This window comes from Ascidiella aspersa, chromosome 7 (genome assembly GCF_963924565.1).
Source record: "Ascidiella aspersa chromosome 7, kaAscAspe10.2, whole genome shotgun sequence".
Taxonomy (NCBI): Eukaryota; Metazoa; Chordata; class Ascidiacea; order Phlebobranchia; family Ascidiidae; genus Ascidiella; species Ascidiella aspersa.
In genome coordinates, this window is record NC_139453.1 from 17,176,189 (window position 1) to 17,203,619 (window position 27,431).

The 27,431-nt window shown below is 35.6% G+C and overlaps 1 protein-coding gene across 1 annotated transcript; it reads left to right on the forward strand.

The window, feature by feature from the left end:
* The first annotated feature begins 12,499 nt into the window (after window positions 1-12,499).
* LOC146138092 (putative inactive peptidyl-prolyl cis-trans isomerase-like 6) lies at window positions 12,500-26,605 on the forward strand. Its single transcript, XM_083393327.1, has 6 exons — window positions 12,500-12,757; window positions 13,766-13,861; window positions 13,996-14,184; window positions 17,770-17,980; window positions 23,291-23,483; window positions 25,777-26,605. The coding sequence occupies exons 1-6, from the start codon at window positions 12,677-12,679 to the stop codon at window positions 25,892-25,894; spliced, it is 888 nt and encodes a 295-aa protein (XP_083249453.1). The 5' UTR covers window positions 12,500-12,676; the 3' UTR covers window positions 25,895-26,605.
* The last annotated feature ends 826 nt before the right edge of the window (window positions 26,606-27,431 follow it).

Here is a 27,431-nt window from a genome sequence, read left to right on the forward strand (position 1 = left end):
AATTTTTAAATAGAGTTAATAATACTTGACCTATACCTGAACCCTAACCCAAATAATGTGCGTTAGTTTAATGAGTTGAACGCTGGGGAAAAGCCCAAACTCTGGTGGGCATAAGATAATTTCTCGTCCAGGGTATATAGGATTGTTACGTCACACATTAATGTATTAGGACCTAGAGCGCTTATGTAGGCTAATTATTAAATCAACGCACAATATTTGAGTTAGGGTGCTGGTTAGCGTTTGGGTTTGTGTGGGTCAAGTATACACTTATACTTCTTATGCAGATTTGTTAAGTCAAATTAGTGCATTGTTTAAGACCTCAAAGTCTAAAAGTTGGACTTTTTGATCCTTTGGATGCTCTAATTGTCATAGACCTTTTTGCTTAGAACTGTCCTAATTTTTAACGGACCGGGTGAAAATTCAGTATAGGGCGCTGGTCTATAGAATCCTACCACAACCAGAGGCGCCCGCAGAAAATTTTCCAGGGGGCGCAATCAGGGGCATATCCAGAAAATCAAAAAGGGTGGTTCTGCACTTTCCACTTAGGGAATTCCCCTATTTTCCGTCTGACGTTAAGGAATAATGACGTCATAAAATAGTGACCGTATGACGTCAAAAAATGGTGATTGCAAGACGTCATAAAAAAACTAATCAGAAACAGCCAATTAACGTTCAAGCAAAGGCGAACTTTAAGACGCAAAGCGAACACGTGCGTCGTCGACAATCCTGCCAAGCGCCAAATGCAAAACAACTTAGTGTGCAATCGTTAACTTTAGGCGAAAAAATAAAATAAGACCGTAAAATATGTGTGATTAATTTTGGTAGAATCACATTGGGCTATCAGCAGCGTATTTTCCTAAGTTCTAAAAACGGGACTAGCGCTAAATTACAACCACGCCTTTCGTCACCTTCAATACTAAACGAAGATCGTTTATCCCAGGTGTTATTAGGCCACAATTAGTGCAACATCTGCGCCGAGCTGTGTGCCAAGTCAGCTAAAATACAAGCTTTGGTTGGGGAAAAACAAGTTGTGTCAATTGCACATAAACACGTGGTCTTAGATTAGAATATGCTTAAAAAGTATAATTTTGCGTTAACTATCTAATATAGTATCTATGCATAAAAATGGAGACTTTGAAACGCGCACGACAGTCACCATTAGATCTCTCTTTAAGAATCTGCTTTAAACAAATGCCGATGTTACACCAACAATGGATATTAGCGCAGAGAGCGAACAGCGAGGAACATCAACTGCGCCAACCTCTAAGTTTTTGGCGAGAAAAAAGAAAGAAGGTTTGAGTAGCGTTGTCAATTGTCGAATACACGCGTGCTAATCAGTCAACCTAAACCAGAGGGGTCGGCAACCTACGGCCCGCGGGCCGGATCGGCCCGCCGATCAAATTCATCCGGCCCGCCGCCGCTTTGACAAACTGGGCACGATTCTATTTCAAATACTTTTTAACTATTTTAACTACGTAAGTGTGAAAAATTTTCGCGATTCGCGCGAATGATCCTTCTCCATTCGGTTTGTTTACGGTGCCCTGACTTTAAAAGGTTGACAAACACTCAACTAGATTAACTAATGTTATTGGGTTTCCTCAAAGTAGTTTTATTACACTGTTCATTAGTAGTTTGGATGACGATGTGTGGACTCGGATTTTAAACCAAACAAACGCATTTTATTCGCGCTTTGCGCCAATACTTTATTACTGCCTACTTAAATGTAATTAAACACGTTTTTAGGCGCAAAAAAGATCAGAGGTCCGCCTGATTTACGGTAGTTTTAATATTTTAATAACATAATTCTTATTTAACATTTTGTGCGGCCCGCAGAGACCTTTCTGAGGTTGGTTTTGGCCCGCGACTACAAAAAGGTTGCCGACCCCTGACCTAAACGAATAACGAAAGAGCAAAACTATCCGGCATTTACGGTCGACCAAACACAAGACGAAAAACGGCGTTTTGTTTTTTCGATTTTGGTTTCGCATTAGATTAAGACGTGTGACCCTACTACTTAAAAAGCACGCCGCTTCGAACAGTTTGTTAACCCTTTAACTGCTGAATCCTTTTTCGCTAAATCTCACGTTTTGACCGGGTGCTGATTTATGACTTCTGCAAAAATCTTTTTTTTTATGAAAAAAAAACAACTTTTAAACATAAATTTTCAAAAGTCTTATTACTAAGTTAAGAAGTAACTAACTCTGCACAGAATTCTGTTTTATTTACACTATTGACGTCATCAGTATAGCTGTGACGTCACAAAACCTATTTTCACAAAACTAGAAATTGCGCAAAAAAGTGGCAAGTACCCATAAAAAACACCACATACAGTGACAGTTTTCACTTGATATAAGAAAAAAATAAATGGTTCACACAGTGACAACAACAAATATATGAGGTAACAACACAAATAACAGATTACAGAAATACGAACAAGGGGAATCGATATAGGAACATATACAAATTCACAATGAAAGTTGGTCCGATTTTTAGGCATTCAAATAAGATTCCAAAAAGACTCATCTAAAAATAATTCCAAAAACTGTAGCGGAGATACATGTTGGTCTAAATTTGGGCCATAATGCCCATTGCCCAGATGTTTCAGAAAACGGGGGCTATGGTTGGGGTAAAATCAAAACCAACAGATTCCCACAACAATTCAGGTTTGTTAGAACTGCCTTGTGAAGATTTTTGTCGCTTTGATGATGTAGTTTTTTTCTGCCTTCTTGGTCACTGTGAGCCAGATACAGCTACTGTTGTGGTAGGAACGTCTACCTGTGAGTGATTGGCGCTGGTCTAGAATCCTACCACTTTTTTTTTTTTAGCGGCAGAAGGTACAGTAGCAAAATTTAGTTTTTAAAATTCAAATTCCAAAGGTTGTAATAAAGTTGGTTAGGCTGGCCATGTTTTTCCCAAAGGTGACAGCATTTTCCCAATAAATTTGTACAGGGGGGTATTATCTTGAAAGTGACGACACCTGGCGTATTTTATTGCAGGTTCACGGTCATTTATGTTTGCATTTTGCTCGAATTTAGAATTGTGTAGTTGCCTTTGTGCTGGGTCTACCCTAATGATGAACACACCGTCAGAAAGAGCCAACCCTCTTCTGTACAGCGAGAGCAAAAATAAACCCCTATATGCATGGTGCGATGCCTAGCGGAACTCTTAGCGTACCCTAGATTATAAAATACTTGTCACTAGGTGGCAGCACAGAAACTCCGGTCAAATCTTGGGGTAGCCTTATTCTATTCCTAAAACGTAACTATGAGTGCTTAGTGCATTAGCCATTCTTTACAGAGTCCATTCTTTGAGGGTAATTTTGCTGGAATATCTACGGCCGCCTAACATACGAAATTGCATTGACGTGCGCAAGTCTAGAATCCTACCACAATATTTCGGATTTTTGCCCAAATTTAGAATTGTGTAGTTGCCCTTGGCTGGGTCTACTCTAATGATGAACACACCGTCAGAAAGAACCAACCCTCTTCTGTACAGCGAGAGCAAAAATAAACCCCAATATACATGGTGCGACGCCTAGCGGAACTCTTAACGTACCCTATATTATAAAATACTTGTCACTAGGTGGCAGCACAGAACTCTGGTCGAGTTTTGGGGAAGCCTTATTCTATTCCTAAAACGTAACTATGAGTGCTTAGTGCGTTAGCCATTCTTTACAGAGTCCATTCTTTGAGGGTAATTTTGCTGGAATATCTACGGCCGCCTAGCATACGAAATTGCATTGACGTGCGCAAGTCTAGAATCCTACCACAATATTTCGGCTTTTTGCCCGAATTTAGAATTGTGTAGTTGCCCTTGTGCTGGGTCTATCCTAATAAAGGGGGGCCAAAGGGGCCATGATCGGACATATTTGGTAAACACATCACAGACCACGAGGACACATTGGTATCCGTAGCGTGTTAAAGTTAGTGGTCCAATGATGTCGATTTTTACCCTTTCTAAAGGGTTCTTCGCAAGATGGTACCAAGGGGCTTTTGGTGTTTTTGAGGGTTTCTTATTTAATCCACACTCACGACATTCTATGCAATACCGTTCAGTCTTCTCACGTCAGTCTGGCCAGACGTGTCGTTCCACGACCTTGGCACATTTTTTTATGAATCCCCAGGTGTCCACCGCCTAGCTTTGTATGGGGAAGTAAAACAAGGATTTTGAGCGTTAGTTCATGCGGAGTTATAAGTCCTAAAAGTGTTTTATCCTGGTTGCAGAAATGAATTTAACCGTCTTTAAGTTTCAATTGGCCAAAATGGTACCTGATCATGCGTGAGGTATTTGACACAGTGTTAAATGGGGGGGTCTATGCCCTTGCCTTCACCATATGCCCTTTGCCTTTCACCGCAATCTCATCCATTGTCAACCCACTAGAGCAGGGGTGGGCAACTTTTTACTGCAGACCGCATGAGAAACTTAAAATGTTGTGGCGAATCGGTCAAAAATAGGATCTCAAATACAATCAATATGACGTCATATTACGATGCTATAAAACAAATAAGCTAATTAACTTGTTATTATAGGTTAGGGGTTGAGCGTCGCTCTTATAAGAAGGAAAAAAATTGCGACTATAGGCTATTTGTTTAAAAAAGCAAACTTTAATTTAGACAGAGAGCAAGACGTCGACCATCGAACACAGAAAATCAATGTACATTACTTGATATATTAGCGTTTGAAAAATTGTGGGGTGGGTGACCCAAAAATTAAGTTTAAATACATAAATATTTCGCACAAAAAACTTGCAGTGTGTTTTGCTTTTGAAAATGTAGTTACCAATGTGTTACTTCCGGTACAATGGCCATATTGCAAAGACGATAAATCGGGTGAAACGTACAACACGACAAAAAATAAATTAGGTTGACAAAATTTGAATCGGTATGTTTAACAGTTTAGAAAACGGCCGATATTTCGTTCATATTTTAAAGACGGAATGCATTCAACCGAAATTCAAAAAATAAATATTAGGCTAAGTTTGTTAAATTTTCGTCGGGGAGTAGGCCACAGAGCAAAGGATTTTATCTGGAACGAAGCCAAACAATCGCATGGAATTTACGAGAAACACAGAAGAGATTCGGGCGAAGCGAAGGGCGAAAAGCAATGTCAATTTTAGTATTTAAAACAAGCTAAAAATAAAGGGTTCACGACTAGATCCGTCTCCGGAAAGAGTGTGCACGATATAACCGAACATGTAGAAACTCACCCGTGTTTTCGCTAAGCTTATGTATTGCAAGAAAAAAAGGCCGCGGGCCGGAGTAATTCGCTTGGTGGACGGTATGTTGCCCAGGTCTGCACTAAAGGCACGAACATCGATAGTAGCAACTTTCGGCGCGTCGGTCAACTGCTCTTCGCCTATTCATCTAAGACCATCTGCATTTTTATGTTTGACACCCGGACGAAGTAAAACCTTGTCTTAGGAGATAGCAGCGAAATAACTCGGTGGCATAAACGACCGCTAACAATTTTTTGCGCGTGGTGGAATAATTTCGTCCTGTTTTAGTTCTGCTGCCATAGGCTATAACGTGTTTTTTTCCTCTTTCCACTGCGCTAACACGCATCCAATGGCAAAATAAGACGCATCGGTGTCTAATACGAAAGGCTTATGGAAATCAGGGTAGCGAAGGACTGGTGATCTTATCAAAAATGATTTCAGTTTGGCAAAGCTTGTCTGACACTCGTCCGACAATGCAAATGGCCTCAACTTTTCTTTTAGATTTAGACGATGAAGCGGCGCAGCTATGTTGGCATAATCACGTATGATCTTGCGGTAATAAGACGTTAAACCAACGAACTGTCGTACTTGCTTTGTATTCTTCGAGGCCTGCCATGATTTTACTGCAGCAATTTTTTCGGGGTCACACAAAACACCATTCGGCAGAAACAATGTGGCCTAAAAGTAAATTTACCAGAGGAGCTGTTTTTGATATATATGCGGCCTAAAAACTTTACCTCTTTCTTGAAAATAGCGCACTTCTTGGGCTTGAGTGTCAGGCCCGAGTCGATCGTTGTAACACGCCCTCCAGTCGCTCCATATGCTCCTGAATGGTGCGCCCATACACAATGATATCATCAAAAATAAGCGAGTACTTCTTGCCGTTCTATGTCATTCAAAACAATACGCATTAGTCGCTGGAAACCAGCGGAATTGCAAAGACCCATTGAACTCGAACATACCCATGTGGCTCGCGAAAGCGGTCCTTTTTGCGGGAAGTCTTATCCATGGTAGTTTGCCAATACCCAGATTTTAAATAATGTAAGCTACTAAAATAGGTGGAGTTAGATAAAATATCGAGGCTTCGGTCTACTGTAGCTGTTTTTCTTTGTCACCTCATTTAGGCCCCGAAAATCAATGCAAAAACGAGTTTCATCTGACTTTTCCTCTCGAGTACGATCGGGCTCGACCATGGAAATGACGATGGACGTATAACACCTTGGGTCTTCATCTCGTGGACGATTTCTTGCACTTTCTTCTTCTCGGGTGGTGCCATCCGACGAAAGAGTAGTCGCACTGGGCGAGCATCTCTGGTGTTAATCACATGTTCGACGAGATCAGTTCGTCCTATTTCTGCAGAGTGGGTTGCGAACGATCTGTGACCCTGTTGCAAAAGGTCTGTTTCAGTGCGAGCTCGCTTGTTGTAAGACCGCCACCAATTTCCATTTCGTCTGTAAAATCCTTGCGGTTTTCTTCAGTTGGGTATACGGAGCTGACGCTCTCTGAACAAGAAAAGTCCACGCATCCCTGGTCATTACAATAACATGGGTGTGTTAACGAATGGCATATCGAATAGAGGTACGATGCTGTTGTCGATCTTTAGGACTTTGTTGCAGTAACAAACGGCGCACTCCAGCGTTTCTAGGAAATCTATCTCATGAATGCAATCGAATGAAATAGAATCACAAACAAAAACATTCATACGTATCTCTTTAGCAGCTACTGGAAGTAAACCATCCATATTTAGTTTGTGGCATGGGCAAATGACAGGATTTCGGGACAATTCGACAGATTACGTTTAACTTTAGCCTTCAAACAGTTCCATACCTTTCTCGTATGATGGTAACTGCTAAGCCCGTATCAACAAGGGCGCGCACTGACAGGCTTTCTATCATAATATTAACGAAGGAATGAGACCTTTGACCAGATGCGATTTGTACGATAGACTGTTTAGGTAAATCACCGAGGTCGAACCTGCTAGCGTCCTGGTCCAGTGGCTGGTATTGGCCGGAGCGAAGGTCGGCTACCTCTTGTCGTAAATGGTCAATCGTTTCCATAAAAACCCTGTTTGACGTTGGAATTCCTTTCGGAAAGCTGATAAGACGGGGTCTGCAGCAACATTCTCCGTCGTAGCATTATTGCTAATTTGGCCTACATTCTGTGAGGGCTGGCACGCAATGCTGGGCGTAGCCATCTTTACGGATTTAGTAAAGTCGCGCTTTTTTGCGCGACCTTACTAATTGCAGTGGCGAGTGTTCTGTCGCTCAAGCCGCGCAGTAGAACCATACATAACCTCATTTTTTACTGTAGGCTTGTCGCCGCCGCCTGGGTACGCTTGTTCGCCATCGGTTCGCAATCGTATTCTCTTATGCTTTCGTTAACCATTTGACCCCTTTCTAGCAACTGGTCACGTTTATCAACGCTTTGGTAAAGCAAGTTCAATTATAGCGCACCGTATGTGCCCTAGACACGAAAGTGGGCCGTCGATTATTTAAACAAGAGTTGCGATGCAAAGTGACTATGAATTGGCCCTTTTCTGACATTTTTTCTTTTTGGGAGGTGTCTGGCTGCAGATTTTGGTGGCTTTTTATGGTTTAGTTTATTACTGATGAAAACCAAATCCGGTTTAGGGCGCTGGTTTAGAATCCTACTACAGTTATAAAATCAACGCACAAAATTTGAGTTAGGGTGCGAGTTTGGGTGTGGGTGGGTCAAGTATTATATTCTTTATTTAATAAGAATACTTGACCCACCCTTACCCAAACGCTAACCCCAATAATGTTTCGTTGTGGTAGGATTCTAGACCAGCACCGGTTTAGTCCGCACTGTGACTGTTAAGAGGTTTAGTCAAATAATTTTGATTGCAGGAAAACACCTAGGTTTTATGAACTGGAACTTATTACTAAACCATTTACAACAAACTTATCTAAGTAAAGCCTGCAAGTAATTCCATTTAAACTGCATGAGTATAGTTATTTTTAAATATATATCAGAATTTCAACAATGCATGAATTTATGACAAATAATAATATTGATGAATAACAGTGTAAGTTTCTTTTTTGTATGTAACTAGTTTGATATTAAACTAACAATATAATTGTTGTTGCTGATTTGAGTATCTCAGATTACTTATATTTAATAATGTAGATGTGTGTTAACCTGTAAATATTTCCTGAAGACTTTTGTAGTGTGAAAAATAAAAACAAACATGGAACAACAGCAAAGTGGTATATTCTTATAGGACTGATTTAAAGAGCAAGAATCAATGCAAGCAACAAAATAATACATACATTCTGGACCACTTTTGTCTTATGGAATATGTGATGTGTAATGAGAACTAACAAGAAAAAACATAAATTTTACCAAAAGCATGAGAATTTGTTAAGATTTTACATTTTTTTAATCAATTTTGTCGCCCAACAACAGGCTAAAACTAATATAAACTTGAAAGCACAATGGCCGAAGGTTATAGTTTGACATGTAATGAATTACTCATTAAAAATAGATAGATAACGTTTTGTTAACATATTAATAAATCTTTATTTATTTTCAACATCCAAAAAGGGTGCTTTATAGAAAATGCAACATATAAACTTTTTACCAATTTACCTTTTTTTTTCTTGTATAATTACAAGTGTCATTTGACTTTGTTTTCCTTAGTTATGGTTGTTTTTCTATCTGTGTGTGGAAAATAGTAATTATTTGCAGAGATTTTGTATTATGGATAAGTTATTTATGCACAAATATGTTTTCCTAACAGAGTAACAACAATAAACAAAAAAATGAACTGGAGTGTGATAATATCCTACATTTTGCCATTTGAACACCAGTTAGTGATGGATTGGGCATCTGGTGGCCAATGTTTGTTAGTGAATGACACAGACAAACACCATATAAAACACAGCAAATAATTCCGGACATCCATGAGATATTAAAAGCAATTAAATAAAATACCTGATTCTACTTATGCATATAGCTTCAATTAAACCTTACTACTACCTGCTGCCAGGGTTGCCAGACTATTGAAAGGTTTTAAAGCCAAAATAATACAAAAAAAGGCCAAATGAATATTTACCCGTTTGTATTCAACATAAAGGGGTAAAATATAATAATAAGTAAATATAGTACACTGACACCAGCTACAAATTGAAATTACAGTAAATTTCTAGTTTTTGTGCAAGCTTGAAGTCAACTAGAATAACCACAATAATAAATATAAATTGTGCTTTTTAAATGTAGCCTATATATTAAATAGGTTAGGTTAAAATATTAGAATTAGATAACTTAACCTGCATCTACATAGTTAACTAATATTTATTCTTATGATTGTTATCCTAGTTAAATTCCAAAAAAATAAAATAAAAAAAATGCGGTGGAAATCATCTTGGTAGGCAATATCTTAGCAATGTCCAACAGGAAAGAGTCCTTGTGTTGAACACAGCTGAACACTTTTTATAAGAACGCCAAATATGAAAGCAATCGATATTAAAATGTCATCAATGAATCAAGCTAAATTCATCATTGTATTTAGGACTATGTAAGTAGCCAATTACCACCTTAATTAATATACTTGTTACAAACGAGATTCTTTTGTGAAAAACCAAAAAGGAATTCTCGCACTGTTGGTGTGTCCAAGAAGATGATAAACACTGCTACGCCAACAAAAGATTCTTTTTTAACAAGTCTGTGATCATTAACCATAAAGCATCACAATAACGGTAATTTAAAAGGTATTGCTCAGCAACTGAACTTTTGAAAGCATATAGATTAAAAAGTGAACACGTTGCGTTTCTGTATACCAAGTTTTGAGAGTTGACACTATAATTCTAAAACACTATAATTCTGATGTCTATAATATTCATATTTATCGATATTTTATTACTTGTAGTGGATTTCAAATTAAAAAGCCAAATTTAAGGCCAAATGTATAATTTCTACGGCCAACCGTCTCTAAAAAAAGCCAAATTCAAGAAATTTGGCCTTAAAAAATCCAATCTGGCAACCCTGCATGCTGCTGTTACTATTATACGAAAATAAAGAAAAAAAAAAAATAAGAAATGTTGATGTCAGAACAGCGTTACCAACCAGCACAGTTAGGTGTACATAAAAAATACATTAATTAGACTGATCAAAAAGGCCATTCCAAAGATTTGTATATCATATAAGTTGAATTTACCTAACTTGACGTTGCCTTGTTGCAATAAAAAAAACATGTTTTGGTGCCAGTAAAAACGAAGTATATTTCTATCAGCAGAAGCTAAAATCAAGTTATTCTGCTTTATTAGTATTGTGTATAGTACCAAGCATACCAATACATCACTAATCCCTTAAAATTCGGTAAAATAATCACCAAATATGGCGCTCGTCTAGAATCCTACCACAACGAACATTATTTGGGTTAGGGTGCCGGTTAGCGTTTGGGTTTGGGTGAGTCCAGTAATAGTGTTAAACAATATTACTTGACCTACCCACACCCAAACACTAACCGACACCCTAACCCACATAATATGCATTGCTTAATAATCATTTCAACGTTGTGGTAGGATTCTAGACCAGCGCCCCAAATATTGCCATAAAGACAATTTTAAGATACCTCTTTCATAAGCCGTAACCTGACTGCATTCCATAAATTGTGGCCGCCAAAGATTTACGCCTAATTTTTTTTTCGGCTGAAATCTTACGCCAAAATAGGACGATATATACGCCAAAAAACGACTATTTTTTGGGTAAATGCGCTTGTCCGGCCATATTTCACGCCAAATGACGTCACTGGCGTGATTTTGGCAAGCATTCGACGCCAAAGATCTCTGGCGGGAAGGCACTGGAATGCAATCAGGATGCCGTAATGCAAAATTTACGCACTTCTGGAACCTTTCAAGATGGCGTAGAAGCCTTCTAATTGGCTTCAAAAACCGCTCACGCGTGCCACTAGTTGCGCTATCCAGGTTTCATAGAGATCAGTGGACTTGAGAAAAAGCTTACGCACTACCTAGTGGTAGAAATCATTCCATTAAAGATTAATTTAAAAAAACTTAAAAGGTTAATTTTACTTTTAATTTTCCCCTTCTATAAACACTTGTGGGTTTTGGCATCTTATTTTTAAAATTGACAAAAGGGTAAACTAACTATAACATCGACCTACTTGTCAAATAAATAGTATGAAATAGCACGCCAGTGAGACGAGCTGTTGTTATAGCTACAGAGCAAACGCTAGTTACGATTACACTACATCAGTGTTTCTTAACCTTTTTTACTTAGGGACGCACCTCGAAACGTATGAAAACGTGGCGGCGCACCTTGCGAGCGAAGGGAACGCGAAATTTTTGAGGTGTACCGATATTTCTCTTAAATTGCTTGCATTTTTATATTATATGGGTTTTATAGTTGCATATCTTTAAAGGGACTTCCAGCCTTTGAGAATAAAAACGTATTTTTGCCCGTTAAGTCTTATTTCGATTAATTTTGGAATGATTTCGACATTTTTTCCTTTCGCTCGCGGCGCACCGGTTGAGAAACGCTGCACTACATCATATGCTAATTCGTGCTGACATATTCGCGGAACTTTGTCGAATTAAGATTGGTGACCGCCTAAATTTGTTAACGATCTGGCGTTTATTTAGTACCTTGCATGTTAAAGTGGTATGATTTAATCATAGTTTGTACACTACTAGAGTGAGTTACGCAATCTGGGGCACTGGTTGTAGAATCCTACCGCAACGCTCATTATTTGAGTTTGTGTGGGTCAAGTATTATATTTTACTACTAAGCAAAACTAATTTACTAGCAGCGTATCAAACTTCGCAACTCAGCTCATTTATAACATAATGAAAAATTGATTGTATATCATCCTTCAAATTTAAAAGTTTGATACCGTGTTTCCGGACAAGTAGTCTCTTTCGATAAATTTTAATCTACTACAAGTATTATTTTGTTTGTGGTTTAATAATAACACTTGGCCCACCCAAACCAGCGCCAAAAAATTTGCCTGAGATCAGAGAGGTATTATTCTAAAGGTGACTTATTGACAAACATTATTGTCACCATTATGCGCCGCTTGCGCTCAGTATGCATAAGGTTAGGTAAATCTCTAACTTACATAAAATGGTAACTTCACATATTCATGGGTTAAAAACATTGGCTCAATAATCATAAAAATGACAAACTTTGAGAATAAATATAATACTTGACCTACCCAAATGCTAACCACCCGCATAAATTGTTGTCTAGGGTTTATTGCATTGTTACTTCATTAATGTATTATGGCCTATGCATTTAACTAAATTTGTTAAATCAACACACATTATTTAGGTTAGGATGGGGGGGTTAGTATTTATTTTTGTTTAAATGGCTGTCAGAAATAATTTTATTTTAACTAAGATATGCTTATAAATTTTCTACCATTTCAAATAAATATTTGTGTAATATACAGGTGTATATCATATTGACAATCTTATTAACAAAATGCCTGCAGATGAGAGAAGCATTCAAGTATATGGATTGCTAAAAAATGAATGTTTTCATTTTGCTAAATGCTGTGCTGAAGTATGATAATTTTATTTGACATAAATTTAACAAACTATCTATATACCTGTCGTTCTCAACCCTTAGACTCTTTAACCAACCTAAATATCTAAAATTGATTTAAAAAACAACCATAATTCATATTAGCAATATTAATTTAAAAAGAGAATTCTTTCATTAAAATAAGTTCTGCATTATTCAGGGATTTTAATATTGTATGTATGCTATTTCTTATATTTGGGAGCTTGCTGACAATCTTTTTGTTAAAAAGCAATCTCACCACTTCGCACTAAAATAATACCCGTTTAGTGATCATACAGCTTTTGGCAGGTTTATAATATGTGCACCTATTTTCACCATTAATATTGCAAATATCTTAACATAATAAACAGCTACATGCTGTTTTCTTAAGCATTCCAATCATAAAACAACATAAAAATAATATGCGATAATAAGAATAAACAAGTAAAAAAGTATATTGTTGGTGTATTAACAAAAGTCAGTTAAATAAAAACATTTTTAACAGACAGTACCAGAAAAAACAAGTGTCTGTCTTGCTTTTCAATTTAGCTAAAGATATTGTTCTATATTCTCTATCTCTTGACAATTTTTTTACGGCAATAACCTTAACTCAGAGCTTGCCAGCCCAAAGCTTTGAAAAGTAAACAAGTATTTTCTCTCAATTTTTCTTCAGTTTAGCGATCTGCCGCATTATTTTCAATGTGGGGAAATCACTTGTCTGTATAAAATTAGGAATCATTTAAAATATGATTAAATAGTTTTGCATTGAATAGTGCTTTTATTCATCAAATAATTTTATAATTAGGTTTTCATGCATTTTAAAACGTATAATATGTTGTATGTTTTGTATATGTCCTACAATATATTATATAATATCTCAAGAAAAACACTTGGCTTTATAGTGGATATATATACTTATCAGTGTTTCAGTTCATTGAAGGCGAGTGTATTTTGACACATAGAAAATCTTCTACATTCTACCAATTTCAATTTTGTTTTTCCCAAAAGGATCTTAAGATGAAATTTCCTGAGAAATTTAGTTCCCCAAAACTTGAAGCAATGATGGAATGTGAGTGGAGCAATTTTGTGGAAGTTAAAAAAAATGTTAGTAAGATGTTTTTGAAGTAGTTATTATACACAAAGGTATTGAAACCTTTCAAGCCATGTTAAACATTATTTTATTTGTGTATTTAACTGGTAAACAAAAATGTATATATATATATTATTTTTTTGTTTAGGACTTAAAGGGAGATATGTGGTCCTATGCTGACCCAGTAATTTGCTTTGTGGATAATGTTTTAGTGGGAAATCACAAAGATTTGTTACAATGGGCTCATGATGAATTTAGCTACGAAGATTTCAGACCCGCTCAATTATATACAGCTATTGCAAAAGAAGCATATGTTGACTACTTTGTTAAAAACAAGGTATATTTTGTATGTATAATTATGATAATTGGGTTTTTGTTCTTAATACAGTGTTTTGGCCTTTTAATAACTGGAGTTGTTAGCTAGAGACGGTCCCTGTATTGTTAAAGTCGTGAGTACAAACCTCACTGTAGGCTAGCCATTTTCATCAGTGCCTTGCTTAAACGAAAACCCTAATTGATCAACTAATTTTGGTTACCCCTTTGAAGATTGTTGCAGCGACTGATTCAGCTAGTCCAGTAGTTCACAACTGCAGCCATTAATAGTGGCGATGCACATGTTTAGAAAAATCTGTGTTGATGGCTGTCCAGACAGCTACGGGTGCATTTGGTACCAACCTAGGCCAGTTACCTTGCATACAGCTTTCTCGCTGCCATTAGTGCCCTGGTCCTAGTCTCTTGGAGACTCCTGGTGTGTACTTTTGGGAAATGTTAGTTATTGTAGGCTTTGCCATCAATTTAGAGCTAGGTTATGGCTACACAATGTCATCTTTGTCAAGAAAAATGAATGTTTCTCTACGGTAGGCTACTTAAACATGGCCAAACGTCATCCTGTTTCACATTTTATTGCTTATATTTTATGTATCTTTTTAGCTTAAGGCTAAATTAAAGTCAAGTAGAATAAGTTTAATCATTTGATAATCGTGGACTGAAGTATTTCACTCTTTGTAAAACTCTATTTGCTTTATACTTCACGGCAAACTTTTTTTCGGCAAAGAAAATATGAAAGCCTCCGACTCCTATTTGGTGCTGAACAGATTCTTAAAAGTGATCTTTATCAAACTAAAAATGCAAATTGAATTCAAAGCTTTGTTGCAAACAGCAAAAATGAAGCCAACAATTAAATGTCTAACCAGCAAAAACTTACTGCAGCCAGGTGGCTGATGACATTTTTAACACCTAGCTTTGTTGATCATAGACACTAAGCTTTTACCTTTTTAAGTCTTAACCACTGATAATATTTACTGCAGTAATATATAATAATTTTCCAAATAATAAAGCATAATGTTGTTTATTTAGCTTAAACTACTAATTAGCATTTTTTTTTATTTTAACTGATTTCAATGTTTGTTTTATCGCAAATGGGTTAAACACATAAATGTTTTGTCGTTTAGGAAAACAGTATTTTTGTAATCAGTCTATATTTAAATAAATTGAGACATGATTTTATCCACATAAAAAAAATTAAAAAAAATCATTTCGAAGAAATCTAATCTATATTTTTACAAAAATAACATTAAAAACACCAGTTTAATAATGTTAAACAGTAAAATCAATCAAATTGTTTTTTATAATATTTGTCACCTTAATTTAAATGCAATAGTAGACCAAAAAATAATGAGAACAAAACATGATGCTGTCGTAATGATTCTGACTACTTCACTTACCAAATGCCTAAATTTGTGACAATGCACCTTTAAAGACAAATAAATAAATAAATAAATTTTAGATCTTTAGGGCATAAAAAATTGCAGTTTTCAATTTTCAAGTCAACAAAAATAAAAGCCTTATAAATAGGAGTTTGGTATTAAATGTTTTCTTCCCAGGCCAATATTTCTTTGTTGTATGCTGAGCTCTATGTTTGCTCTTTCACAAGCACAGTAAAACTTTGTATACTATATCTGTTAAACAAGTTTAACATTTTTAGATAATTGGAGGTTGTAGTAAGACGTAATAAGAATATCAAAGCCCATACAGAAGTAGGTATCATTTTGAACGTTTCGAATAACTTTTTATTCATTTCAACATCAATTTTTAGAACACATATAACACATTTGTGCTGTAGTATGATGTCTGTGAAACAAGTTTTATTCTGCATATTTTCTTTCTGCTGCTGTATCTCCAAGGCAAGTCTTGAAAAGCATGGTTTTGTTTTTGATAATGCTAGGCCATGTCATCGTTTGCATATGATAGCAACTAAAATCCAGTACATGTGAGCTGTTGCAATGCTGCCTTCCACTTTATATCTATTTTTGTTACATCACAATGGAAATGTTACAGCATGTTACTATGTGATTTTGCCACTAACCAAGATTGTGATTAAGCATGTTTCCAAGCATTAATTAATTTTAAAAAGGTATATTTAGAAGTTTTTGCGCCCCCAAGAGTTTTATTTCCAAAATATTTCTTTGATCGAGTCTTAAAGCAAGAAGCTCAGCAGATTTATCAAATAGGTTTAAATTCAAGCCATTAAGTTCTTCCTGAGAAAATTCATTTTTACATTAGTTCAGTTTATTTTCTCGTCTTCTTGTACATTTTAAATCCTAATAAGTAATTGACTTTCTATTGTTTCCATTTATTCCTTTTGTACTTACTGCACAAAAGTAACAGTTTTAGCTACACCATTAGAATCCAAATTTTAGGCTTTTTCTTCGCTGTTTGGTTTCCTGCACAAAGTTTAAAGATGTATGGTGCCAAACGTTTTCTTGGTCACCCAGTTTCACTTTAAAATAGACAAGATAAGCAATTTTTTATGCATTCACTTATTGGTGTCCTGTTTTCTGCCCAATGTAAAATCTCCACATGCATGACAAAATACATAAGAAACATAAAAGAGATCCCAGTTTTGGATTGCTAAAATATCTATTCATAAAAAGGAAATGGCTTTAAAAACACTAGTGATATTGCTTAACTTAAAAAGTCCATTTTGACTTTAGCCCCAAATTTAGTATAACATTAAATCAGATGCACTAAAATTAGTGTTAGCCAGTGTTATTTATCCACATGTTTTATATTAAAAAAAATTATTACTTTTACTCAAGGGCAGCGACATAGAGAAATTCACAAACCTTTCATGTGTAGAACCTTACATTCTGTTAGTTAATGCATTTTCTTGCTATACTGTAATTGCTAATATAAAAAAATAAGTGAAAGATTTCATAAAACTTTGGATTGTTACATATAAATGATGAAATTGCAGCAGAAATTTTGCAAATATTGTTTATTGTTGGTTGGAGAGATCCGAGGGTTGTAGGCTTGTAGGGCCTTTGAGGGTCAAGATGAAGCATATCTTTGGAATATAGTGATTACTAAAAATGCAATTTCCAAAGCAAGAGCCACAAACAGAAGTGAATTTCAATACATGTTTAGTCTGGCATACTGAAGCATATATATATATACTAAAATAAGAATTGTAAAATAAAAAATATGCCCCTGTCCAAAAACTTTCTTAAAAACTAATGCCAGGGCGATGAAGTTTTTTGGAAAGTAACCTTTCAGTGTTAGAAACAACAAGTACACATGCAAGACTTAAATGAGCATTAGCCATTACAATAATGATAATATTAAGATATTTTGCTTTTCCTTGGCATGTAAGAGTGTGATTGTCATGTTAGGTTTTTGTTGTTGTGTAGAAAGTATGTAGTGATTTATTTTTATTGTGCTTCAAGCAGGAAAAGTCCTACTTTATCGTAATCTAACCTTCTGTATAAACATAGTACTGCTATTGAATAGGGTGGAATACAAATATTTTCTTTAGGTATGTAAAGTCTTTATGCAAAAGGTATGATAAAAACTTCATTTAGCATTTGTAAACACCCTACTAAAATAAAGTGATGAATACATAAAATTGTCTCTTTGTTGAAAGCACACCTTTGTGTTCATGGACATTGCTATTGATGGCCATTTGGAGAAGCGATTGGTATTTGAGCTATTTTCAGAAGCCTGTCCAAAAACGTGCCGCAATTTCAGTGCTTTGTGCACAGGAGAAAGGGGATCTTTGCCCAGTGGAATGCAAATGCACTACTTAAACACGCCAATTCACAGGATCGTTCCAAATGGTTGGATTCAAGGGGGAGGTATCCTTTTAATAATATTTACTAACTTAATTTGTTATGTCATTTAGATAAAATGTTGCATTAAATGGTGTTCTATAGAAAGAAAAATCTTAATTTTTCAGCCTAAAAATATACTAGAAAATACATTAGATTTTTTGCTTGTTGTTAATATAATTTGTAAGCCAAAAATTTGTGTCGAAATTTGCAATTGTGATACAGGGGTCATGGATCCTTAGTAATCCGGCAATCGCATCAATGAGACTGGTCAAAGTTACCAAGTTGTAAGTTTGTTGTATAAGCCAGGAGAATTGCCAATTTTGAATTGTGTACGGTCTGCAAAACGAGTTTTCAATTTAGTTTAGTTTGGATAACCTTTGCCCAACTCCAATTTATTATCTCTGCATATGGCGTAACATGCTCTAACAGCAAGTTTTTGCAAGAGCTAACAAACGCAAATTCACAAAGCTGTAAATTTCTGAGCAGTAAGAATTTAAAGAACACAATAACATTTTGTGAAAATCATGATTTCAGAAAGAAGATGTATCTTTTTACTATACTTTTTTTTACTATACTCAACCACATTCTACGGAATGCAACAATTTAACTAAAAAAAATTATGTACGTGGATTTTGCGACTCACGTTATCTGTTTCATCCAATCAGGGTGCCCGAATTGTTGCGGAAAAAAAATGATTAAAATGCTGTCTTAAGAAATTTGCAGGTTTAAATTAAAGCTAGACTCTGGGTTTGTCTTTTGCAACATTTTTTTAAAGTAATCGAATCTGTTATTTAAAAAATAGTAACATTTAATAGTAAGTATGGTTGGTAAACAATTCACCTAACAGAAAAAAAGAAAAGGTAGTTCTGAGTAATGGTCTGGTAGATATGGAAGGTCTGCTAGAGATACAAATAGAGTCCACCCTGGGCTTAGGCTACATGCCAATCAAGTCGGAAAACCTAAAATATGTGCAAAGCTTTATTAGACATTTGGATTTGCCACCCAAAGTTACCTTCTATAAAAACCTACACCTGTATATAAGTGAGTTGAAATATTTTTAGTAGCTGCTGTTGTTTTTAACTGACACTTTTGTAAGTTTTATTTTACTAATTTAGGCTTAAAACAACATGATAAAACACTTTTCACTAAAGGCCAACACTTTAAAAAAATGATAAAAAATAGATATTTGCAAAATATAGCACAAAAAGAAAAGATTTCCTTAAAATGAGAATTTAGGAGCAACAAACATCTTTCCTTGCTGTTTTGTAGTTTAGATAAGTCCTTAATTTGTTAAAAAAGCTACTAAAGTCTAACCTCCACTGTATAGCATGTTTAACTGGTTTACACAATTGGCTAAACCAACGATCACTATCCATGCATTTTGCTGTGCCATCCGTTATAAAGAGAAGAACTACTATGTTTGCTTTGTCAGTGTGAAAGGCTTTTTCCTAAAACCTTAAGATTAAAATTATATATTCCAAATTGGTATAGCAAGGAGACCTCATAATGCCCCAATGCGTGTTTCACTTCCTCCTCACATTGAAGAAATAAAACTTGGACCTACAGTAGATCGACCTTTTTGCTACAGTTATAACATTAATTAATAGGAATGCAGATAAAAGGATTCATGAAACCAAGGAATTATGTGCTTGTGGAACAGCCGCGCTACCAACAGCCTTACTTTAGAGAGACTGGCCTACAAGAGAACCGCCCCCCCCCCCCCCTCAAAAAAATTTGTTTCAGGAATAGTGTAGTGGAGTTCCAAATGTTCCCAAATGTTTTTCTCTACAAAGCGTTTCCACTACTCAGCTGAGCAGAATGAAAGCATTCTTGTAGGGCAAACATATTAGTAAAATTCAGGATTAACATTGTGAAATGTTGCAATTAGGTTGGTGACCCCGTGGTCTGTGTCCTATACATGGGTGTTGTTATCGTTGGCCAGTATGCCTCCAGAAGTCTGGATCACAGAATACACATTATGTATATATGCATGTTTCAGTTGCAGAAATGCAGGCTAGTTGATCCCCAAATGGTAAACGAAATATTGGGGCGATTTAGCTTTCTTGGTTGATATAACTACGCACCTAAATGAATCCGATCAGTGGCGTATCCAGGGGGGGGGGGTCCGGACCCCCCCCCCCCCCCTTTTCGTAAGTGACATTATCGTTTATTGTTCGTTTTTGTCGGCGTTTTACTCACCGTCCAAAGCTGCGCGTTTTTAAATGTAATTGGGTCACGCGTCTCGAGCTAATGCCAAACCAAAATCAAAATCAAAACGCCGTTTTTCGTCTTTTGTTTGGTCGACCGTAAACGATAGATAGTTTTTCTCTTTCGCCTTTCCTTATTCGTTCGGGTTGGCTAATCAGCAAGTGTGTGTTCGACAATTAATAATATAAATCAAGCGGTTTTTCCGCTTTTTTCTCTCTGAAAACGTCGAGTTAGACGGTGCTGATGTTTCTCGCTGTTTGTTATCTGCGTTAATATCAGATGTTGGTGTAAGACTGGGGTCGGCAACCTCCTGTATCGGGCCCGTCGCCTCTTTGACAAACTATACAAGAGTTCATTTCAAATATTTTTTGACTATTTTAACTACGCAAGTGCAAAAACGTCCCATTTGTTAACGTTTTGATGCTGTGTTTTCAACTAGATCAGCGCTTCTTTACCGTTGCGCCGTGGAAAGCTGCCAATTGCGTCGCGGACAAACCGAAAACGTATTCAAAAGTATTTGACATATATTTTTTAACATTTTTAATTTTCGGCAATGTAATAAAAACTTGCAAGAAATTTCAAAGAAACGCCGTTATACCAAAAAAAAAATCGCGCTCGCTTCGTTCGCCAGATGCGCCTAAACTTAAAACGGTTATCAAACGCTCAACTAAATTAACTCACTATTAAAGTTAGACCGTTTTTTCGAAATAGTTTTATATGTCACGCTAATCGAAAAAACACCCGGGAAAAACGATCTCCGTTTAGTATAGCAGATGGCGAAAGACGTGCTTGTAATATAGCCTAGTCCCGTACATGGATCTACCTAAATCAATCACACATATTTCACGGTATTCGTTTAGTTTTTCTCCTGAAGTTAACGATTGCACACTAAGCGGTTTCGCAGCTGGCGCCTGGTAGGATTGTCGATAACGCACGTGTTCGCTTTCCGTCTAAATGTTCGTTTCGGATGATTTTTTTTCTTGTTTATGACGTCATTACCATCGCTATTTTGTGACGTCCTATCCGTCACTATTTTATGACGTCATTAACGTCAGACCAAAAAACAACGGGGAATTCCCTAAGTTGAAAATTCGTACCGATTTGAAAAGAAAAGTATTTAAAAATGAATCTTGGCGATTTTTACAGAATACATCTCAACCAAGATAGTTTTCCATATTTGAAGAAAATTTTGTGGCTTTAAAAATGGCTATTTTTAGCACAACGTATTTGTGGAAACAATTTTTTTCTAAAATGTGTGTTAGAAATCCCCCCACCGATCGCTTCTTACAGACGAACATTTGGAGAATGGACTTTGAATTAAAGCAAATTTGGAAAAAGTCTTCTGGAAAAAAGCCAACTGTAAATCTCTCAACTGAAGTCCCTTTAAAGTTGGTGTAATAATAAATTTGAATAGCATTAGCCCCTAATAATTCCATAAGATCAATAAAAAAATAAACTATTTTTTGTGCCTGCAACTACTAAAAATCCTATGTTAATAAACATGTGAAGTGCAATTTCGCCTAGTCATTTATATCTGGCCCTCCTGTAATAAAGGTTGTTCAACCCTGATATAAACTTGGGTATAGATAATATTTACATTTGAAAAACAAATATCACATTTGGATAGCTCTTTAGAAATTAGGCCACTTTTTGTACCAACACACCATAATTCAGTGATTTTCAACTGATGTTCTGTGAAACGCTAGTATTGCATGAAAGGCTTTTCTAAGAAATTTATTAATTTCACTAATGGTCCATAGATCACCAGTCAAAAAATCACTGGTTTAGCACAATAAGCGTAACTGGCTTACTCACAACCTTTGCCATACTAGACAAGACCGTCGCTCTACCAACTGAGAACTGATCTAGAGCCGTTACCATTGGCTATAGTATGAACCTAGAAGGGCCTGATCACAGTATAAACATTGTGTATATGGACTTTTTTTTCTTTTTTTAACTAAACACGTTTGAGATATTTGAACACTTATTGTTCTCCCATGGCCTGAACTACACGTCTCTAGGCCCTGGTACATCATTTCCATATTTCAAGGGTATCACAAAATGATTCTGTTTTCATATCTTAACAAATTTTGATTTAAAAATGCTTTCCGGGTTTTGTATCCTTTAACATGTGCACTAAAGTCAATATCACAAAAACTGTAGAAATTTATTATGAATATATAATTTACCAATTGAATTGCAAAATTATGATGCACTTAGTGCGGGGGCAATGGAGCACTAACTTAGAGTTTAATAAAAGGGAAAGAAGATGCTGCATTTAACCGCAAATTACCAAGGTGATTGGCCATAAAGAATAAAGAAAGCTGGCAAGTAAAAAGACAGTTAGTGAAATGGTGAGAAAAAGCACAGTGCCTTCTTTCTTTTAAGGCAGGCGTGTGCAACCTTATACACCAATAATCCAAAAATGGGTATCCAGATTCTCCCCAGACAAAGTACATTTCTTATCGACCAACATATAAAGAATTAGGAACCTAAAGTTAAATTTAAGTAGTAAAAACCTAAACTCCATTCCAGAGTGTTTATTAATCATTTCTTATTTGAATATTTAACAGTCACAGGATTTGTAAAACTGTATGCTGAAGCAGTAGCATATCAAATGGAATTGTTGCCATTATTCCCAAGAGATTTACTGATATACAAAACCTTACAAACTGACTGTGCAAATACGACGTTTTTTAATTGTGCCATAAAATTAATTGTTTAAGTAATCGTGTTGAGGGTGTAAAACTAAAGCATGCAGCCTGTCACATATTTTTGTTGCAGGGTACACACCCCTGTATCAAGGAATTTCATATTGCACATGGGTACACTATGTACAAATCTGTCATATAGCTTGATAAATGAATTGCAAAGCCAAAAATTTCAGGTAAATTGACATTATCTTGATTGACACGTTTCGATACATACTTGTACCACCTTTTCTAGCTTTTCAATTCATTTTATCAAAGTTAGACATCATGCATTAAAAAATAGTGATATTCCTAATGCTGGTTGCGTCACAAGTCCAGCAAACTTTTTCCAAGCAAGAAAATAAGTTTGAAAACCACTGGAGCATTTACAAATTTGGACACTTTTTAGTTTATTTTTTATATTATGTTTTTTTAGACATAATGCATGGTCGAGGGGATTGTGGGGAGTCAATATTTGGTGAAGTATTTAATGATGAAAATTTTTCTGTTGCCCATAATGCCCGTGGAATAATTGGCATGGCCAATAAGGGACGCCATACTAATGGTTCTCAGTTCTACATTACACTTCAACCAACACCATGGATGGATTGCCAATACGTTGCTTTTGGGTAAGAAAAATTGTCTATTGCTTTATGTTTTACAGTAACTGTTTAGCACAGTGGTGCCTAATCTTTTTTGTCCTGTGCACCCTTTTAGTGGATATTCAAATCTAATTCCCCCTACAAATTTAGTTTGCTAAAATATCGTTTATATAATTATTTTAATGTAATTCTTAAAACAGGAATTAAACTCTCTGATGAATTGTTTCATTTTATTTGACCATGAAAAATACAGGAAGATTTTGTAAGTTATCATGCTTATTGCTAAGGGTCTGCAAATAGTGGGTTGCAACCCAAATTCTTAGTACACAAAAAGATATATTCAAAAAAAGAGCATTGTAACATGCTAAACACATAAATTGTCATAATGACATTTGTGGTTCCAGGTGAGGAAGCGTTGACTTAAAGCAGTGGTTCTCAACCTGTGGTACGCGTACATTCCGTACAACTAGTGGTATGCGAAGTCATTTTGGGTGGTACGCAGTATGTTTTTAAATAAAATTACAGTTTTACGAAAAAGTTTAGCATTTTTTCTATTGTAATAAACTATACATTCATCGTTATGATTGTATAGTTAAATATTTTATGCTTCATCAATGATAGGAATTATTATCTTTCCGGAACATATATGCAAATTTATTTTATGACATCATAGATAAACAACAAAGAATCACAAAACTTGACTACCGGTATCTTGCAAAGTTAAAAGGGAAACTTTTTCAAGATTAGTGGGCCGAATTTGTTTCGAAATTTCCGGGCTAACTAATTGGCTAATCCGCCCCTGTTAATAATCCTATATACATTTTGAGTAAAGTTGAGTTTTTCGATAATTTGTTGGTAGGTAACAAGATCATAGAACCTCAAGGTGGTATGCGGTAAAAAAAGGTTGGGAACCACTGACTAAAAGCGTCATGAACAGGTGGCACTCAATAAACTAAAAGTCATGCAATCTAATTCTAGAATTTTTTTTACAAGGTCGTGAGACTTAAGGAATATTTGGTGGGTCGTCTAAAAAGTTTAACACACCTTTCCAGTAATTAATGCAGTAAGCTCAGTACTGGATTATGGTGGGTTGATGGGGCTGCAACACCTTATGAACACTGAGAAATATTGTTAGTTCCCAAGTAAGATCCCAATGAGAAATGCAAAATGCAGACCAAAATTTATTATCATAAATAGAGGGGGTTAGTCTTTCTGTAGCCTGTTACAAATTTTAAAAATTGCTAAACATAAAAATGTACAATCTACTAAAATTTAAAATAAATAAAATCAACAGTTTTGCCACAAATGTTTTTGCATAAATTTGCCCTAAAAATGGTGTTTGGGTGTTTATTCTTAACCCATAGAGACACTTGACTAAAGAAACTTTTTAACTCTTGGGTCTTGGCTCATATTCTAATTTTGCAATCAGTTCTCAAACACTATTGGGATGAAGCTTAATGCAATGCTTAGTGTATTTTGATGGATTCTCTGTTGTGTAAACCTGGATTAAATGACCCTGCCAAAAACACACTCCAAACGCTCTTGGGGGGACAGCACTGTGAAAATATTTACATACCAACCTAAGCCATATCTTAAAATATGAAGTTTCTACAATTACATTTTGCATTATAAATCAATTGCTTAAGGACGCAGCTGCCAAAAAAAAAGTTACAGTTTATAAAATTTAAGTTTATTTTCCATAAATAAACCATGTTTTTTACAACCAAGCATAGTATGTAAAACAACAATAGTAAATAGTTACCTGTATCTCTTCATAAGCGAATTTATCTTGCTCGACATTTGTTCTAGGCACAACCAATGCAAACTAAACAAGAATGGTCAATTTTATTTTGCTAACCATCATGCAAATCCTTGTCGCAACATTTAACACTTTATTGTGAATAAAAAAACATTGCAGGTCACAGCGGTTGATATGTTGGTTGTTATGACTATCCAACTTTAATGAAGCACACTTTTATGAGAAAAAATACTTAAAAAAGTCACACTATTTTTTAAAGACCTAGTATATATATATATATATATATATATATATTAACTTGCTATTAGTTTAACAAAATGAGTTGTTTCCTAGTTGTGGGTTAGTTTTAAAAAGGTTTTAAATATAAGGTAATAATTTGACTTTTCTTATGGTGAAAAAAGTCCGTCACAGTTTTGGTTGTTGTTTGGAACCTATTTAAAAAATGGACATGTAGTGGATTGCTACTTATTTAAAATTTATGGAAAATCATCATACCTGTTTAATGTAATAAAAAATACTTTCAGTTATGTGTTTTTAACGTGAGCTCCATTATTTTCATAGAATTGTAATAGAAGGCACCGATCTGCTGAAAAAGTTGGAAAATCTTCCGACATACAATGAAAGGCCCAAAGTCGATTGTAGAATAGCAAATTGTGGTGTTTATCTGCCAAGTTACTGAAATATTATTGCCTTATTTTTACGTATATATTTATGTGTTTTTTAAGTCTATTTTTTATGTATATCTTACCTTGTCTCTATGTTTTGTAAAACACTTAATTTCTTTGTTATGTCATAATTTTTAAAGCTGTGGTTATGTATAATCACCTTAAAGTGTCAGTTCATGTAAATGACATACAATTAGTATAGTATAAAAGAAAGTAATTTATGGCTGATTTTTAACAAAGAAGAGTCATTCTGCGAGACACAAGTATAGTCTACCTATTCAAACAAACTGCAGTATAATACTGTAACATAAACAGTGCAGCTTTGTTTAAAAAAATGTTAGGGTCCTGGCGAGCCAAAATGTATACTTCCACGCTCGCTACAGGGATGGGCTGAGTATACTGAGGCAATAACGAACTGGAACCTTGCCAGTTGACACATTTTACTTACAAATGGTAATTTTCCAACACCTCACTTTGTAAATACCAGACGTTTAGCGATCCAGAAGAGGTAGCCGGACATTGCCCCCCAAAATGTATATTTTGCCAAGTTTTACTATATGCAAAATTTTTTATCGTTTCGATTTTCTCGTATGATATGGCCGTTTAAAGCAAATAGTTCGAGCCCAAGGGCGTCCTGCATATTCTATGTTGACAAGTTGTGTCAATGAATAAACCCTACAAATTGCAATTTCTGTTTGTTATGTAAAAAAATGCAACTATTTAAAAAAAATAAGCGAATATATTTTAGGTTTTCATTTCGTTATACTAAAATAAAAGTATGAAATTTAAACAACACTAACGAATTTTTTGGGAACTTCGCGTGATTACCATCAATTTCACTGGTATTTGTGCACATGTTTGGTGGGGGGGCAGCTGGTGTTTCAGTTTAATTGTTTGATGACGTTACCTCTAAAATTTCCATGCACCCTAAACAAAAACCTGAATTTGCTTATCCCTAATACCTGGTGAAAATCTACAAGAAGTTCGTTTCGTTAAAAAAAGTGTTAGGATTCTAGACCAGCACCGATGTCTCTTACGCGTACCTTGCCGACATCACACAAAAAAGAAACTAAACCCAGCAACCGCACGTCCAGATAAAATATATTTTTGACACCTATAACCAGGGCTGGGGAGCCACCGTAATTGGCTCCAGCTCCGGGGCCATCAAACAAACACCCAATGACTCCAGCTCCGGAGCCACCAGTCCCTTATCCAATGGATTCAAATCCATAGGCATACATTTTTTGAAAGCTGCTTTCGCTCTAGCTATATCAAGTATGTTTTCAATCAAGTGGTCTCTGTAATTCATCGGGCCCGCTGCCTCTTCGACAAACTATACACGAGTCCATTTTTAATACTTTTTGACTATTTTAACTACGTAATGGCGAAAAAAAAGTGCGTCGCGGACAAACGGAAAACGTATTCAAAAATATTGGACATATATTTTTCAACATTTGTTTTATTTTTATTTTCGGCAATGTAATAAAAACTTGCAAGAAATTAAAAAAAAATGCCGTTTTTCCCCCCAAAAAATCGCGCTCGCTTTGCTTG